General features: G+C 44.3%; 1 protein-coding gene across 18 annotated transcripts in view; it reads right to left on the bottom strand.

The window, feature by feature from the left end:
* Positions 1 to 16188, bottom strand: part of RERE (arginine-glutamic acid dipeptide repeats) — a 798532-nt gene that overhangs the window by 144326 nt on the left and 638018 nt on the right. For 16 of the 18 annotated variants that reach the window (XM_069241143.1, XM_069241141.1, XM_069241137.1 and 13 more), the window contains 2 exons: positions 8179 to 8378; positions 7122 to 7283 (listed from right to left, as the gene is read on the bottom strand). In XM_069241143.1, coding sequence (XP_069097244.1) covers positions 7122 to 7283; positions 8179 to 8378 — 362 coding nt within the window. The remainder of the gene's footprint in view (positions 1 to 7121; positions 7284 to 8178; positions 8379 to 16188) is intronic. The other 2 variants (XM_069241145.1, XM_069241144.1) reach the window with 1 other exon arrangement.

Here is a 16188-nt window from a genome sequence, read left to right on the forward strand (position 1 = left end):
AAAAACCTACTGGCCTGGAATTGTCTTTGAGTGTGTGTTCCTCATTTATTGCCTGTGCGTGTACAACAAATGCTTAACACTACCCTCTGATAAGCCTACTGCTCGACCACACTACCACAAAATAGAGCATTAGAATTATCTCTTTTTGCCACTATCTTACCTCTAAGGGGAACCCTTGGACTATGCATGCTATTTCTTACTTTGAAATAGTACATACAGAGCCAACTTCCTACATCTTCTACTGTCCATTACTCCCGGTTAGTCCAAAAACCTCTCTGCCTTTCAGGGATATTTTTTGACATTTATGAAACATCTCACAATTTGTCGTCGTGTGTGGAACTCCAACTACACACATCTTATGAGCATCTGAAACTGCCTATTGTCTCACACTGGGAGGGACACTGAAAAAAAGTAAAGCATTCTGACAAAAAATCTTGTCCGCAATAAGATTTTAAATCATACACTCAAAAGAACGTGTTTAAAAAACATTGAGTGAAACAAAAAGGTTGACTGGTAAGAAAGTGATTTTAGAGATTTTAATTCCTCAGAGGTGTTCATAATTCCTTCTCTCATAAGTCAGAGTAAACTGTCTCTGGTAGGCAAACTGCCAGTACAAGGCAATGCTGAAACTTGTGCCACATAGGTCCTGAAAGACAGGCCTACATCACAGCCTAAGGTAAAAAACATAAGACTATCTGACTACTTTACCTTCATGTGCATTTTGATAGTAAATGGCCTTTCATTTTAGATGCTGCTATACAGGTCGGTTTCTAATACTCTACAGCCCTATGAGTACATTGGGAAAAAAATAGGTCTCTGATAGGAGTCCACTGTATATTACATCTATAGACCGTCTCTGCTGCTTGCCATGGGAGAAAACGATGTCAAAAAGTGTTCCAGCGTACGCAAAAAGCAGAAGAGAATTTTCTAGCATTTAGGGCTATAAATAGAGATCTTATGATGCAGAAAAGGCTTTAACTTAGTTTTCCAACTTAAAAAATTGAGATGGGATTTGTAAGTGACCGTGTAATGTTTTGCACATCTCCAGTCTGGGATAAAAAATGTTTAAAAAGTGATAACCTAGTAGAATATTGAAATGCACTACAATGAAGACTGCACTATACAATTAGTAATTTACAATAATAATAGTAAGGACATTCCATAGAAAGGAAGGGAGGATGTCAACTACATAACAGAAGCAAAGTTGGAAAATCGGTTCTCGAGTAGTATCTGCTGACAAGTTGCCAGCAAGATGAAGGGTTCCTCGTCTGGGTTCTAACCTTAAGCAAGAATTTTCAATGCAACGGGTCTCGCATTTGTTTGAGTTAGAGTTATTAGCGTGGTAAAGCAAAAATCCAAAAAAAAAAAAAACCTGCAGCGCGGTCACGCTATTTAAAATGCAGTGCGATCGCGCTGCGTGGAAAATGAACAGTTAAAGTAGTCCGGACTCCAGGCTGAAAACATCGAGCCTCGTATGTTATCGGTACTTTACCGGTGCTGTGTAGGTGTGCTAAATACCGGAAAAGGCATGACATATGCATGCCTTCCACAAATGAAAGCAAGCGGATTTTAGAAGGCAAGCCCACGAACCAATGTAAGTGACAGACGTGGCATGGGTATGGTTTCAAGCCCAAAGAGATTACAGAATGGACGGAGCACTTTGTGCTCGCCCATAAAAATGTGGACTCAAACACATCGAAAGAAACCATCTGTCCTCACAGTCGCTACTTCAACAACAGCCTTTGCAAAGTATAAAATATGGTCTGATCATGTACATAAGAGGCTAAATGCCACAGTGGTGTGTGTCTACAACCTTCCATGGGATAGAGCATGAACTGATAGTCTCAAATGGGCATAACAATTTCTTTGGATGTCGTATTGTAACTTGAGATAATCTGGGTGAGTAGATAACAAGCAAGCAACTGATGGGATTTATTAAAACAGGCAAATTGAGTACTGTGTAAAATGTATTTACAAGTCATGAAAGCAAAATATAAACAAAAGGTTGCCATAAACATCGACCCTAAAACTCTGAGCTAAATGAGTTTATTCTTCAAACAAACAGTGCCAATAGATCTGTTTTTTACTTGAAAATGCCTCTTCTGTCACTGATGAGTTTAGGCACTCCATAAGTTAGAAAAAACATACTCCATCACTCATACAGGAGATAAATTAAAAGAACATAGAAAAAAGAAAAGTATCTTGGCGGGCACATTCTTGCGGTACAAAATATAAAACAAAACAAAGCAGTGGGCGCACATCTTGCAGTGATATTGTACATTGTCATTTTAAAGTTCCAACAAAGCTGCCATATGTAGAAGTAAGGTTTCTGGTCAACTTGGAGCTAAAAAAAAAAAAAAACTAAAAAAAAACAAAGGGATACATTAAGCACAATACCTTCACAAGATGGCTAATTAGTAAACATGGCACTGGGCAGCTACTTTTGATTGCTGAAGTTACCAGCATTTAAGTTACTGTTCAAGGCAGCCATTATGATGCTTTTAAACATGCTTGCCATCTTGAAACCGTAATGAATAAGCTACTTACTTTTGGTACCGCTTTTTCTGGTGGAGAGTATATAAGCACAGATTATTCACTTTAGAACATGGGTACTCATAACATTTTCTTGGTGGCCACAAGTTTGGTCTGTGATGTGACCGAGAGCTGCATTGTTGCCCGCAGTATGGGACATACGAGGACCTTGAAATGCATGACTTTAGGATGCGTTCCGTACAAAACCTTCATTTAATAAACTATAATGTTATCTGTGTATAATAGAAACCAAGGCCAGCCAAAGACTGCACATACCTGACTTGCCTCCTAGTTCAGGACTGGCATTGTTGGGGTGGGGGTGATTGTTGGGGGATGCAGGATGTCTTTAAAAATGCAGGACAGACTTGTTAATTTTTTTTTTTTTTTTAAACAATCAGTTAACCTTTAATAAATGTTTGCCTATTTAACATCTTTTGCATCTCAGTGCTGATTCAAGTAAACAGCAGCCTTGTGTTGCTGTTGACCAGGGAGCCGTATGTAAAGGTCAGGAGGGGTGAATGCGGCCCTCAGCCATACTTTTCGAGTAACAGTGCCTTAGAATATTTTCCAGATGTCAGACTGGACCTGGAAAATCTTGAGAAGTGCCTCCGCATACTGGTAGGTGGCGTTGATCGGCTTTATCTTCTCTACAGTGGAAGTGCTGTTGAGGTGCCCATATGAGCACAACACAGGCTTGCTGACATAAGTTTCTTTCATAATTATTTCCATGCCATTAGCACAAAGCCACATAAAAAACAATGTTTGACCAATCAGCAGTGTCTAATGGGATCCTAAAGATGAGGGGCCCAGCTCAAAACAGTAGAGCTTGGAGGAGCAAATAGGCAAAATGCCTGTCTTGACAACCAGACTTTCTGAGCAGTAGTGCTTTGTGAACGTGCGACATAAATCCAAGATATGTAAAGCGCAGCAACTCACCCATGAGGATCTCAAGGCGCTGAAGTAGGGGCACAGGGAGATTATGTGAACTGCCTAGAATCATAGGACATTGAGCAGTCGACGCCAAGACTCAAACCCTTTGCTCCGAAGTCGGCAGCTCAGGTCGTTAAGCCACATCTTCTCCCTGATGCCCCCGTAGTGGCTTGGTAGATGTCCAGGAGAAGTACCCTGCATGCCAACGCAGTAGTAGCAGCCTTGGCCCCAGCAGGAATGGGCCCTCAGGAGGCTGCTTCTTAGCTAATGGTAGCAGAATGCAAAGGACAATCCATCTGGAGATGATCCGCTTCCAAACAACCTTGCCCTTTTTCACTCAAGTGAACCTGATGAAGAGCTGACAGAGGGTTTGGGAAAGGACTTGCCTTTCCCATGTTTCTTATGCTTCCTTCACTTTCGACCAGAAGAGTGGGATGATGGTGACCAGGAACAAGGTCTTGAGCGTCTGTCTCTCATTCCCATCATTAGCTATGAAAAGCTTGGCCTCCCTTTCCATGATTGCTTCAGAAAGCATGCTCAGACAAGATGAGCAGGAGCGCATGTTGTGGTCTGACTGAAGGCACCAGAGACAAATGCAGATGAGATGAGGTCAGTAATAGATATCCGTCCCTTAGAGTACCTGCAAGGCTTAAAACACAAAAGCTTGGGAGGTGACGTACTGCCCAAGATAACTTTGTTCTGTGAGGAAGAATCACCACTCCAGTGAACTCAGAGTTCACATTGAAATTGCAGAAAAGGGGAAATTGTTGTTAAGCTGGGATGGTCGCAATATGGCTTTGGTGACGTCACTTTCAGCCTTGATTCAAAGCCATTTCCATATTCAGTCTGTAGCCTTGGGGTTATTTTCCAGGGAATGAATCTGCAGGCTGAAGTATCCATCAGAATGTATATTACTTTAGCAAGACATCAAGCCATTGTCCATGTTGTAAAATTCTATCAAATGAAGCTCCAGGAAAATTATAGAATGAAAAACTATTCCGTCATATAATTGTTTTTAAATAAAAGTATAGCTAATATATTTACATTTAAAATTAAAGGAAAATTAACGTAATACTAATTTATTGAAATAAGTACTTTATATGGAATTTGTTAAATATAAACAATTATATCTAATCAACGATTAGTGTAAAACACGTTGAGTAATGAATTTTAAATTTAAATTTATAACTGAATTAAAGCAATATAACATTTATTAACAAGTGCTTTTTAGGCATCTGTTGTGGGTCGTGTCATGGCTGTTAAGGGATTTTTTTTTTTTTTAGGGCCAGGGGTGGCCAATATGGGCTAAGGGTTTTTTTATGGTTCAGAGATGGGAAGTGGTTTAGGGTATGGCATTTTTTATGGTTCAAGGGGGAGTTGTAATTTTGGGTGTGGTATTTTTCGGGGTTCAGTGGTGGGTAGTGATTTAGAGTCTGAAGTGTTCTTTAGAGCACAGAGGCAGTTAGTGTTTTATTGGGGAAAAGTTTTTTGTTTTTGGGGTGGGTATTGATGTGACAAAAGGGCTTTGGGGGTCAGTATGGGTAGAGTTACGGTAGCAGACACTGATTTGGAGGCAAAAAGATTTTTTAGGTTTCGGGGTGAGTAGTAAACTGGGGAAAGGGTTTTAAAATAAGACAAAAATGTTTATAAAACAATGTTAATTTATAGTAAATGGTCGATAATTAGAATTATTAAACGCTATTCACTAAATTACAATAAAATTGATGACTTTAGTCTACAATTATTTTAAGACAGAATCAATTACATTAAATAAATCAGCAATATAACACTTGTGTAATTAATTTTGAGAATAAAAACATACATACGAATTTAAAGTATTTAATTATCATATAAAAATTAGACAATTACATTATTAGTTATATATTCATCTTATGTAGTACTATCTCATATTCTGCTCTTCGATTTTCACCTCTCTGGTTAGTGTCTCCCTCACCGGAGTTCAACAATTCTCCACTCCCCTCAATGAATTGGTGTTCTTCTTTTAGATCTAGTCAACTCCTTCAAGCTTACGTGCTACACCTCTGCTAAAAATGTCAATACCATGATAAAAGTGAACCTTAATAACTTTGCACTCGTATAATGCCTCTTGGCAGTTCAACAGAGGGCGCTAAGTAATAATACTAGCTCCTCAAACAAAAATACTCTTGCACAGATTATGGAAAAATTATGGTCCTATATTCACTTGACTCTTGGAGTTAGTATCACCAAAAAGCACACTGACTGATGGGAATAATATTGGCTTGATCCTGGATTCCTAACATATTTCAAAACAACGTCTAAGTGAATAGAGATGCATTCTGCAAGATGAGAACACTATGGATCTGATGCATCTTCTCTTCATTAGGACTTCACATGATTAAAGGCATCTAGAATGGAGACACTAGGTGTTTAACCACCAAGCAACATTGACAAGCAACAATGCTCCCAGAAAAAATCCTAAAGACAAGCAGACACCATTATCTCTACCTGCAAGGGAGTATATAGCATTGCTCACTGATAGGGCCATGGGACAGGACCAACCTTCTTAAAATCTAAATTAAAACTGTAAACTCATAGGATAAATCTCAGCACCAGAAATGCTCTGCTCCTATGTTCCTCGCAAAAAAAAAAAAAAAAAGGTAACAATGGGAGCTTTTCCTTTATACAGACAGGCAAGCTCTGGAACATGGTCCAAAATAAAGTAAAGCTTTAAAACATAACCCGAAACAGAGCAAAAAATAATAGCCATCTAGAATTGAAAACAATAATTATAACAAAGGCACGTGGTTTCTTAAAATCGTAACTCAAGTGACTCAGAACATAAGAAACATTGGTTTGTATTTGCAAATAGCAAAATTTAATGTCACACTCTCTCTGCATGTTACTCTGCGGCAAGCCTAGAACACATTTCCAAGCCATCGTGACACCAAAAACATTCCACTCAGTGCGGTTACTTTAAATAGCACATTTTTCAAATATGCACAACAAAGAGAAACTACTAACACGATCAACTGGAAAGCGATTGGGGGCTATGTCAACAATTAGGAAGGCATTATATAAATGCTACAATACTGTTTCCAAAGAACACGTCAATAGTGAAGTTGATTTAATGCCAATCCAGAAGAGACTGCAAGCTGTTATACCTGCCTTCTATAACGTAATGACAATCAACTCCTGAATCTCTAGATGCTGTATTCAAGAGGCCTACACTATCAGCATGCAGACAGTTGTCTGCCAAAAATGAGGTTTTTGGCAATAGCCTGTTCTCCGAAAGGGGGTAATCTAATGTAATCTTTTACTAAGTTGGGTTGGTATTTTCACACTTTAGCATGTAGACTGCTTAGCGTGGGTTTTTCATAAGGCATGGGCTCTGTGTGGGCATGAAGTCTTGTTATTCCACTGTGCCTCACTCCGTTTCTAATCTGAATATGTCCAAAGTCTTAATATTGCCATTGCTTTGACACAATGACAATAAGAAAAGAAGGGAGCCAGACAAAATACTAAACTCAATTAGACAACGATCTATGTGATGCCTAGCGCAGGGGTAAAGAGCATTTTGTTGTTTCAGACACTACAAAATGGAGAGTTTCTAAGTGTATACCAACAGGGATAACAACAGCCCAAGCTCCATGAAGCAGGCAGTGTGCCCATGGGCTCACCTTGGCAGATTTCTTCACGGAGTCAGCCTTGCTGTCATTGCTGGAGGTGCTGGCAGCACTAGGGGAGTTGCGCCCACTGCAGCGGATGTCTTCACTGATGGGTGATGTTCTACCATCCGGACTGGTTGCCTGCGTTTTACGACCGCTACGAAGGGTGGTCATCTAATCAAAGGTAATTTGGGAAAATTAGAAATGGAGGGGTTGAGAAAAGGGACATTTGGAAGGGCTGCGCGGTTTCAATTTAGGAGCACGATACTTGAGCTGGCAAGTCTTTTCTGGACTGATGTACATCAGTAAAGGTTTCTGTTCAACTCCTCGGGTATGGTACACTACTTTCACGATATCAGCAGTGCGCTAGAGTGCTCACATACAAACATTAACACAGACACATGCACGGCAATGTTTAAAGACACGGATATTACTTTGTCTCTCAAACTTGGCAACGGGGAAATCAATGTGTCTATTTAAATAAATGTGGAAAACGTAGTCTGCTTGCTAACACGGAGATAACTTCACACACAAAAACGTGAAAGGGGACTTCCAGCAATGCTTCCTGCACATCTCCATATTACAGATCGTAGAATCTTGTGGACTTAAATGACCCCGGAATGGGCAGATATAATTTCTCTGCGCATGTGAAAAATATTTAACTCCAGAAGACTGCCAATGATAGGCAACCTATTAGTTAAGTTCAAACACTGTGCTAGTAACACAACTGCATTACTGAGCATATCTTTGGGGCCCAAAGCATTTAGTACTGATGCCATGTACACTGACACACCCTTTGCAAAATCCTACGAAAATTGCAGACTATTTCTTTACAGGGAATCGCTTAAATTAGAAGCCAATGTTCACACGAAAGGGCATAGCACCTCATTTCTGAGGTATCTAGAAGTGCAAGCAAATTTCATTATTATATTTTTAGAGAAACCAAACACAATCTCTTGCATTTGTCTTCTGTTGTGAGAAAAAATGGAAAAAGAATACATTTTAAGCAGAGGGTCAGTGTCGCTTGGGGTGCGACCGGAAAGTGGCATACAGAAATGTGCATACATACCGAAACTCTACTCCGCCGAGTCCTCATGCTATGCTTCCCATTAAGGCCATCCTCTTCCTCTATTACAGGTTTGAACATGAAAGGTGGTGGATCCACTGGTTTCTCAATTGGGGGAAGCTCACCATACTTTTTGAAGTGCACCCGGCAATCTGTGCAGAGCAAGATATTCTCCCGGCCGCCATGATGCCAGTCTTTAGAAGCTTCGGAAAATAAAATTATACACTTTAAATCTATGTCAGCAGATTATTGAAGAGGGGTCAGTGCTTCACCTGGGCTGCATGTGAAAATGTCTAAAAAAGGTTACAATCTTGGAAGAGGCATGTATCTATTCAGTATAAAACCAAACAGTGACTGGGGTAAACAATGGAAATGGTCCTTCAAAAGACAGCAGTCCTCACCTGCAACACAAAAATATGCCTTGTACTTATCTAACAGAAGGGAACTATTTGAAATTCGTATGCAATAAAGGCAGCCACCTCACACTGCCCCAGGGCCCATACAAGTGACAAGGTTTACTCCACAACAAAGTCTCAATTAAGTTTAAAGAAATGTATTGTAACTATTTATATAGACCTTACTGCACCTGAGGAGGCGTTGAAACACAATGCCAGGCAGCACACCGCTGCTATAAGCAAGGTTAGTGTTTAGTCCAGTGGGTTTTGGTTTTCAGGAGTCTTGTGCCGTCAAGCACACCATTACATGGATTTCTTCCAGTTTCTTTGTGGTAGATTGAATTAATTAGATTTAGGTGAGATCATTAATTTGGGAGTATAGTAGGAAAATTCAGGCAGACGGCTGATGGGATCAATAGATGAGCTAGATGAACAAGTTACTTACCTTCGATAACGCTTTTTCTGGTGGATACAATAGCTACCAGTGGATTCCTCACCTTATGAATTCACCCTTGCTCCAGCATCCGACAGAAAATCATCTTCCCAGCTCTGCAAGTCAACGAGGACGTCACAAGTGCACGGCTCCACGTGACTCCGTCTGACATCACCATGCCAATAAGAGGTCCTGGGCGTGCTGACGTCAGTTTCACGGGCGAACAGGTGAAAACAGACTCCAAAATAACTCCAATAAATACATATCTACACAAAACCTTCATGATGCAACATAATCAAAACCATAATTTATATATACAGTAAAAATATCAATTTATACATACATCTATGCAATCACATATCCTAGTGCAATCAGACAGGCAACGGGGAGGCTGGTGGGACTGGGAGGAATCCACAGGTAGCTCTTGTATCCACCAGAAAAAGCGTTACCAAAGGTAAGTAACTTGTTCTTCTGATGGATACAACTACCTGTGGATTCCTCACCTTATGAATAGAGTCCCAAAGGAGTACCACACTCGGAGGTGGGTGCCTGTCTGATCACACCAAGAAATCCTGCAACACAGATCGTGCAAAATGGTCGTCCCTCCGAACCTCAGAGTCCAAGCAATAATGCTTTGCGAAGGTGTGGAGGGACGTCCAAGTTGCTGCCTTGCAAATAGCCACCACCGGAACCCCCCCTTGCCAGGGCCGAAGTAGCAGACTTAGCCCTGGTGGAGTGGGCTCAGATACCCTCAAGGGGAACCTTTTTCGCCAACGAGTAGCAGATCTTGCTACAAAGGTTAACCCACCTGGAGATTGTTCTTTTATGGAATGCTCTGCCCTTCCTCTGTCCAATATACCCCACGAACAGCTGATCTTCCAGGTGAAAGTCCTTCGTCCTTTCAATGTAAAAACTAAGCACCCTTTTAGGGTCCAAGCGGTGAAGCTTTCTTCCTCCGAGGGGTTGAGGAGGAGGGTACAAAGATGGAAGGGTAATAGTCTGCCCTGTATGAAAAGGAGTGACACATTTCTAGCAGGAAAGCCGCCCTGGTTTTCAACACCACTTTATCTGGGAAAAACAAGGTAAAGGGGGGTTTAACAGAAAGAGCTTGAAGCTCACTAACCCACTTAGCCGAGGTTATGGCAACAAGAAAAACTGTTTTAAGCACTAAAAACCTTAAAAGGCTAGAGTGCATGGGCTCAAAAGGTGACCCGTTTAAAAAGGTTAAAACAAGATTTAGGTCCAACTGAGGCACATGAAAAGGAGTGGGAGGAAACTTATTAAGTAAACCCTTAAGAAACCTAATCACAATAGGTGATTTAAACAATGAGGGCTGATCCGGGAGACAAAGAAAGACTGACAGAGCAGCTAAATAACCTTTAATCGTAGTCACTGCACAACCCTTCTTTGCTAAGTCCAAAGCAAATAATAACATTTCAAAAAGGTGGGCCTTCAAAGGATCAATTTGTTTTTCTCAAAACCAAGCCACAAATTCTGCCCACCTGCCGGCATAAACTGACTTAGTGGAGTGTCGCCTGGCCGATAAAATAACATCCACTACATCTGGTGGGAGAGAAAAGGAACTCCGGTTGCCCCATTCAATCTCCAGGAATGAAGGTGCACGCTCTGGAGGTGGGGGTGTAGAACCTGCCTCTGCGACTGCGAGAGGAGGTCTGCCCTGAGAGGGAGACGGAGTGGAGGGCACACTGAGATTTGGAGAAGGTCCGTGTACCACACTGTTCATGGGCAATCCGGGCTAGTAAAATGACTTGAGCCCGATCTTGGCGAATCTTCCTCAGAACTCAAGGAATCAAGGGTATGGGGTGAAACGTGTAAAGCAACTGGTTGCACCGGATACGGGAGGTTGCAGAATGACGGGCAGTGCGCGTTCTCCCGAGTGGCAAAGAGATCTATCACCGGAGAACCCCACATATGAAAGACGTGCAGGACCAGATCCGGATGAAGACGCCACTCGTGATCGTCCACAAGATGCCGACAGAGTCAGCACGCACGTTGAGCACCCCGGCCAGATGATTTGTTACCAAGCAAATCCGATGGTCCTGAATCCAGGACCAGAGACGCAGAGCTTCTCTGCAGAGAAGGATACAACCCTACTCCTCCCTGCTTGTTTATATACCACATCGTGATAGTGTTGTCCGTCAGGACCTGAACAGACTAACCGCAAAGGGACGGGAGGAAGCCTTGAGAGCCAAACGTATCGCCTGCAATTCCAACAGATTGATATGTAAAGTCTGTTCCACTGGAGACCAACGACCCTTGACCTCCAGGTCCCCCAGATGAGCTCCCCACCCTAGAGTGGAAGCATCCGTCATGACCGCGGCCACAGGAGGCGGCAGTGAAAACGGCCTTCCTTGAGAAAGGTTGCCATCCACAGCCCTCCTTCGTAAATCCGCTGCAGCATCTCTGAAGATCATTATCGACTCCTCGAGATCCCCTTTGTGTTGAAACCACTGCCTGCGGAGGCACCATTGGAGAGCCCTCATGTGCCAACATACATGAGTGACCAACAGAATGCAAGAAGCAAACAGACTGAGCAGGCTTAAGACCTTGAGGACTGAAAAACCGCTCCATTTTGAAACATTGGAATCAACTCCTGAATATCCTGGATCCGCTGAGGCTCAGGATAGGCCCGATTCAATGTTGTATTCAGTACTGCCCATGAACAGGAGGCGTTGAGAGGGCTCCAGGTGAGATTTGGGTACATTTATCGAAAAACCCAGCCTGAACAACAATTGAGTTGTCATCTGCAAGTGACGCAACACAAGCTCTGGAAACTTGGCTTTGACCAACCAATCATCCAGGTAAGAAAAACCGATATCCCCTTCCTTCTGAGACTTGCTGCCACCACTGCCATCACCTTCGTGAAAACTTGAGGTACTGAAGTAAGACCAAACAGGAGGACCGCAAACTGGTAGTGTTGCGACCCCACCACAAACCGGAGATACTTCCTGTGTGACTTGAGTATAGGGATATGAAAGTACGCATCCTACAAGTCGACAGACACCATCCAGTCTTCTTTGTTCAATGCCAGAAGTACCTGAGCTAGAGTTAGCATCTTGAATTTCTCCTGTTTGAGGAACCAATTCAAAATCCCCAGGTATAGGATTGGTCTCAAACGACCGTCCTTCTTAAGGGTCCAGGAAGTATCTTGAATAACAACCCTGACCTCTTTCCTGCTCTGGAACCAACTCCACCGCACCTTTTGACAATAGGGTCTTAACCTCCTGCTGTAACAACACGAGATTGTCTTCTGAACAAAAGGAGGGACGGGGAGGGATGGAAGGAGGTAACTCCTGAAAAGGGAGAGCATTTCCTTTTCTCACAATATTTAGAACCCATGAGTCTGATGTAACTAACTCCCACTTGTGGAGAAAAAGACGTAATCTTCCCCCTACATGAGAAGTATGGTCTATAAAGGGGAGAAAACTAGGGCTGCTTCTCTTGCTGTTGTCCTCCTGAGGAAGAGGATGACGTAGGGTACTGTTGGGTGGCCCCTCTTGTCCTAACCCTCCCCTCTAAAGGACCGATATGGGAGGCTGGTACACTGCTGGACCAAGGACCGGGGTCTGCCTCGATAAGCTGCTCCACACCCAAACCCCCTGAACTTCCGAAAGGACCTAAAAGGGGTAGCAGAGGAGGCTTGCAATCCCCAAGAATGTGCTGTGGCCCGGCTATCTTTAAAGCGCTCTATGGCAGAGTCTGCTTTATTTCCAAACAGTTTTTCCCCCATCAAAAGGTAAAGCCAACAAAGTGGTCTGTACATCTGAAGAAAACCCAGAGGACCTCAACCAAGCGTGCCTCCTGGTAGCAACTGATGTACCCACTGCCCTGGCCACCGAGTCCGTAGAGTACAGGCCAGACCGGATTATTTGTTTCGACGCAGCCTGCGCATCAGACAGGAGTTCTTCAAATGGTCTTTGTACATCCAGCGGCAGGTCAGGGCCCATGGCCTTCGCAGAGTCCATGAGGGCGTAGACATATCTACCCAGCACACAGGTAGCGTTTGCAGCCTTGAAAGCCATGCTGCAGGACGAGAAAGTCTTCTTTGCGGATTGCTCCATCCGCTTGGATTCCCTGTCTGATGGAATCACAGGGAAGGAACCTGAAGCAGACCGTGTAGAACAAGAGGCCTGAACCACCAAACTCTTCGGGGTAGGATGTTGTGATAAAAACCCCAGATCACCAGGCTCCACTCTATCTCCTTGCCACAGCTCTATTCACAGCAGGCGATGATACAGGCTTCCTCCTAAGTTTCAATATGGGCTCCGTAAGAGCTTCGTTGAATGGAAGCAAAGGGTCTGCTGAAGCCGAAGAAGGATGCAGAACCTCAGTTAAAATGTTCGTCTTAACTTCCACAGCAGGCAATGGAAGTTCTAAAAAGCAGTGGTGGCCGGCAGCTTTGGGAGGGGGCGGGCGGGGCACACACACACACACACACACACACACACACACTCATTCTTTCACACACAGACACGCATGCACGCTCATCCATTAACAACACTCATTCCATTCAAACATGCACGCATGCACCAAACATTCATTTTACAAGATCACACACATTCATTCTTTCACACACACACGCACGCACTCACATCCATTAACACTCATAACACTCAAACATGCACGCGCGCACCAAACATTCAATGTAAAACATAACACACATACATACACACACACACACACACACCCACACACTTACCTTTAGCCTCCAGGTCCCAGGAGGGTTGGGACTGCTGCCTTCCCTCATTGGCTGACCTTAGGTCAGTCAATAAGGGAAGGCAGCAGTCCCAGCCTTGTCACAGAGTGGGATGGGGTCAGTGAGACTGCTGACCCCACCCCACCCCACTCTGTGACGAAGTGTCACTGATTGACACTCGCCCTGGGCGCTTTAGGGCTTAAACCTGAAGCGCCCAGGGAGAGTGTCAATGGGTGACGCTTTCCTCGTCACCCAAGAGAGGGCCTCGAGGCACCTTTGCTGGGCCGAGGAGGTCACGCCCATAGGGGTTGTGATCTCCTCAGCCCAGCAAAGTTCAGCTCAGGCAGCCAGGAGTCTGCGCAAATCGCGCATGGCTCACTCCTGGCTGTCTGACCTGAACATGAAGAGTGTCTGTCAGGCTGACCTTTGTTCAGCCTGACAGACACTCTTCATGGGGTGGGGGGGCGTGGCCCCTCCGCCCTAAAGGACGGGCCGCCACTGCTAAAAAGTCTGCTGCCTTCCTGAGAACTGTGTGAAACGAAGCTGCCTCCTCTGTAAATTCCCCCGGTGAAGGCAAGTCCCATTCCGGGGAAGTATCCAGTCCACTGGCCGACTCCAGGCCTTGATACTCTCCCAAGGGCCCGACAATCTCTCCTTCCTCCAACAACTGCCTTTGATACTCTTCCTCCTTTAAGAGCCGCAAGGCCTTCCGGCGTGACTTCAATCGAGCCTCCAACCTCGGCGTCAACATGGAATTTGCCGACGTGGAAGACACCAGCTTCAACACCTGACCTGGAACAGAAGAGGAAGGTTGACTTCGTTCTAATCCATCACTTGGATCTGGCACGGCACGGATCCTAATGGCGCCATGGACGCTTGCAGCTCTACCATCGGCGCTGGCTGACGGGGAGATGAAATCGGCACCATAGATCTAGGAGGCGACATCATGGGATCCACAGGGGCTCGAGGCGATGTCATCGGCGCCGGTCCGGTACGCTCAGCCAGATAGAATGGCCTTGTACGGAGCAGGGGTGCCCAACGAAAATGCCATTGGACCCGTGGGACCAGCCGGTGCACCAGCAGGGGCCATCGCATTGAACATAGAGAACATGGCATTCAAAAATGCCGCTGTATCCGCTCCCAGAGCCGGGAAGGCAGGATACTGCTGGTCTCTCTGATGCACCTGTGCTTGCTGAAAATTGGACTCCTGAGCAGCAGGTGAAAATTGAGGACTGCCCGGAGGCGCCACAACCTCAAAGACAGACAGTGCCGGAGAAGCCTCAGGGCTCTGGGTTAGAGGACTCCCGTCTGACTCACCTCCCACGTCGCATGGCGCCGACGAGATGGAGATCTCGATTGGCTCTGAGCCAGACAACGCAGGGAGTCATGACTGCACCGTTTCCTATGCTTCTTCGAAGAAGCATGGGAAGAGGATCTACGATGGCTCCTATGACCCTTTTCTTTGCCTTACTCAAAAAGAGTTTGGCCTCCCTTTCCTTTAACGCCTTTGGATTAATGCTCTGGCAAGACGCACTCCGACGTCATGCTCAGAGCTAAGGCACCAAAGACAATCTTCATGAGGTTCAGTGATCGACATGCAACCCCTGCACTCTCTGCATGGCTTGAAATCGGACTTCCTAGGGGAGACATTGTAACTAACAATTCTGATAGCAACAAAATGAAACCTCCAACAGAAGCGAGAGCTAGGAGAAAACAGTTAGCGGCGAAGGCACAGATAAAAGGGAACTGACATCAGCACGCTGGTGAGGACCTCTTATTGGCACGGTGACGTCAGCCTGAGTCGCCTGGAGCCGTGCAATTGTGACGTCCTCGTGGAGAGCTGGGAAGAAGATTTTCAGTTGGATGCTGGCGCAAGGATGAATTCATAAGGTGAGGAATCCACAGGTAGTTGTAGCCATCAGAAGAGATCAGATAGTTAGGCTGCAGAGGTGGGACTTTCTAAGAAGGAGATGAAGTGATCTATCAAATGAGGCATGCAATTTGCAGTAAAACAATTATACAGATATGTGGCATAGAGTAGGCTTTGTTTCAAGATAGGAGGAGGTGGGAAGACGAGTCACTCGAATTGAAAAAGGGGAAGCAACAAATTGAAGTCAAGGTCATTTTTTTATGGTGTGTTTTAGGAATACAGAAGAGACTTTGAGATAGCATGCAATAGGAGAATGCACAACTGTAAAAAAACATTATTTTCACGTGAGTGTGCAACATCAGGTACTTTTGATAGGCACTAGAATCAGGGTGAACAGTTGGTCTACCGCTAGACCACCAATTCAACATGGACAGCTGATCAGCTCAAGGGCTGAAAGCTTACATTACTGGCTAGACACAAGTAGGGACATTTCAAGAGCCGTAGACTGGGATTGAAGGAAGTAGTAACCTCACTAACAGTGGTAGATGAGAGAATATATGGGGTAAATAATGTCAGCATTGAAACGGAGGTTTCTGCC

The sequence above is a fragment of the Pleurodeles waltl genome, chromosome 6 (assembly GCF_031143425.1).
Source record: "Pleurodeles waltl isolate 20211129_DDA chromosome 6, aPleWal1.hap1.20221129, whole genome shotgun sequence".
In the NCBI taxonomy this organism is placed as follows: Eukaryota; Metazoa; Chordata; class Amphibia; order Caudata; family Salamandridae; genus Pleurodeles; species Pleurodeles waltl.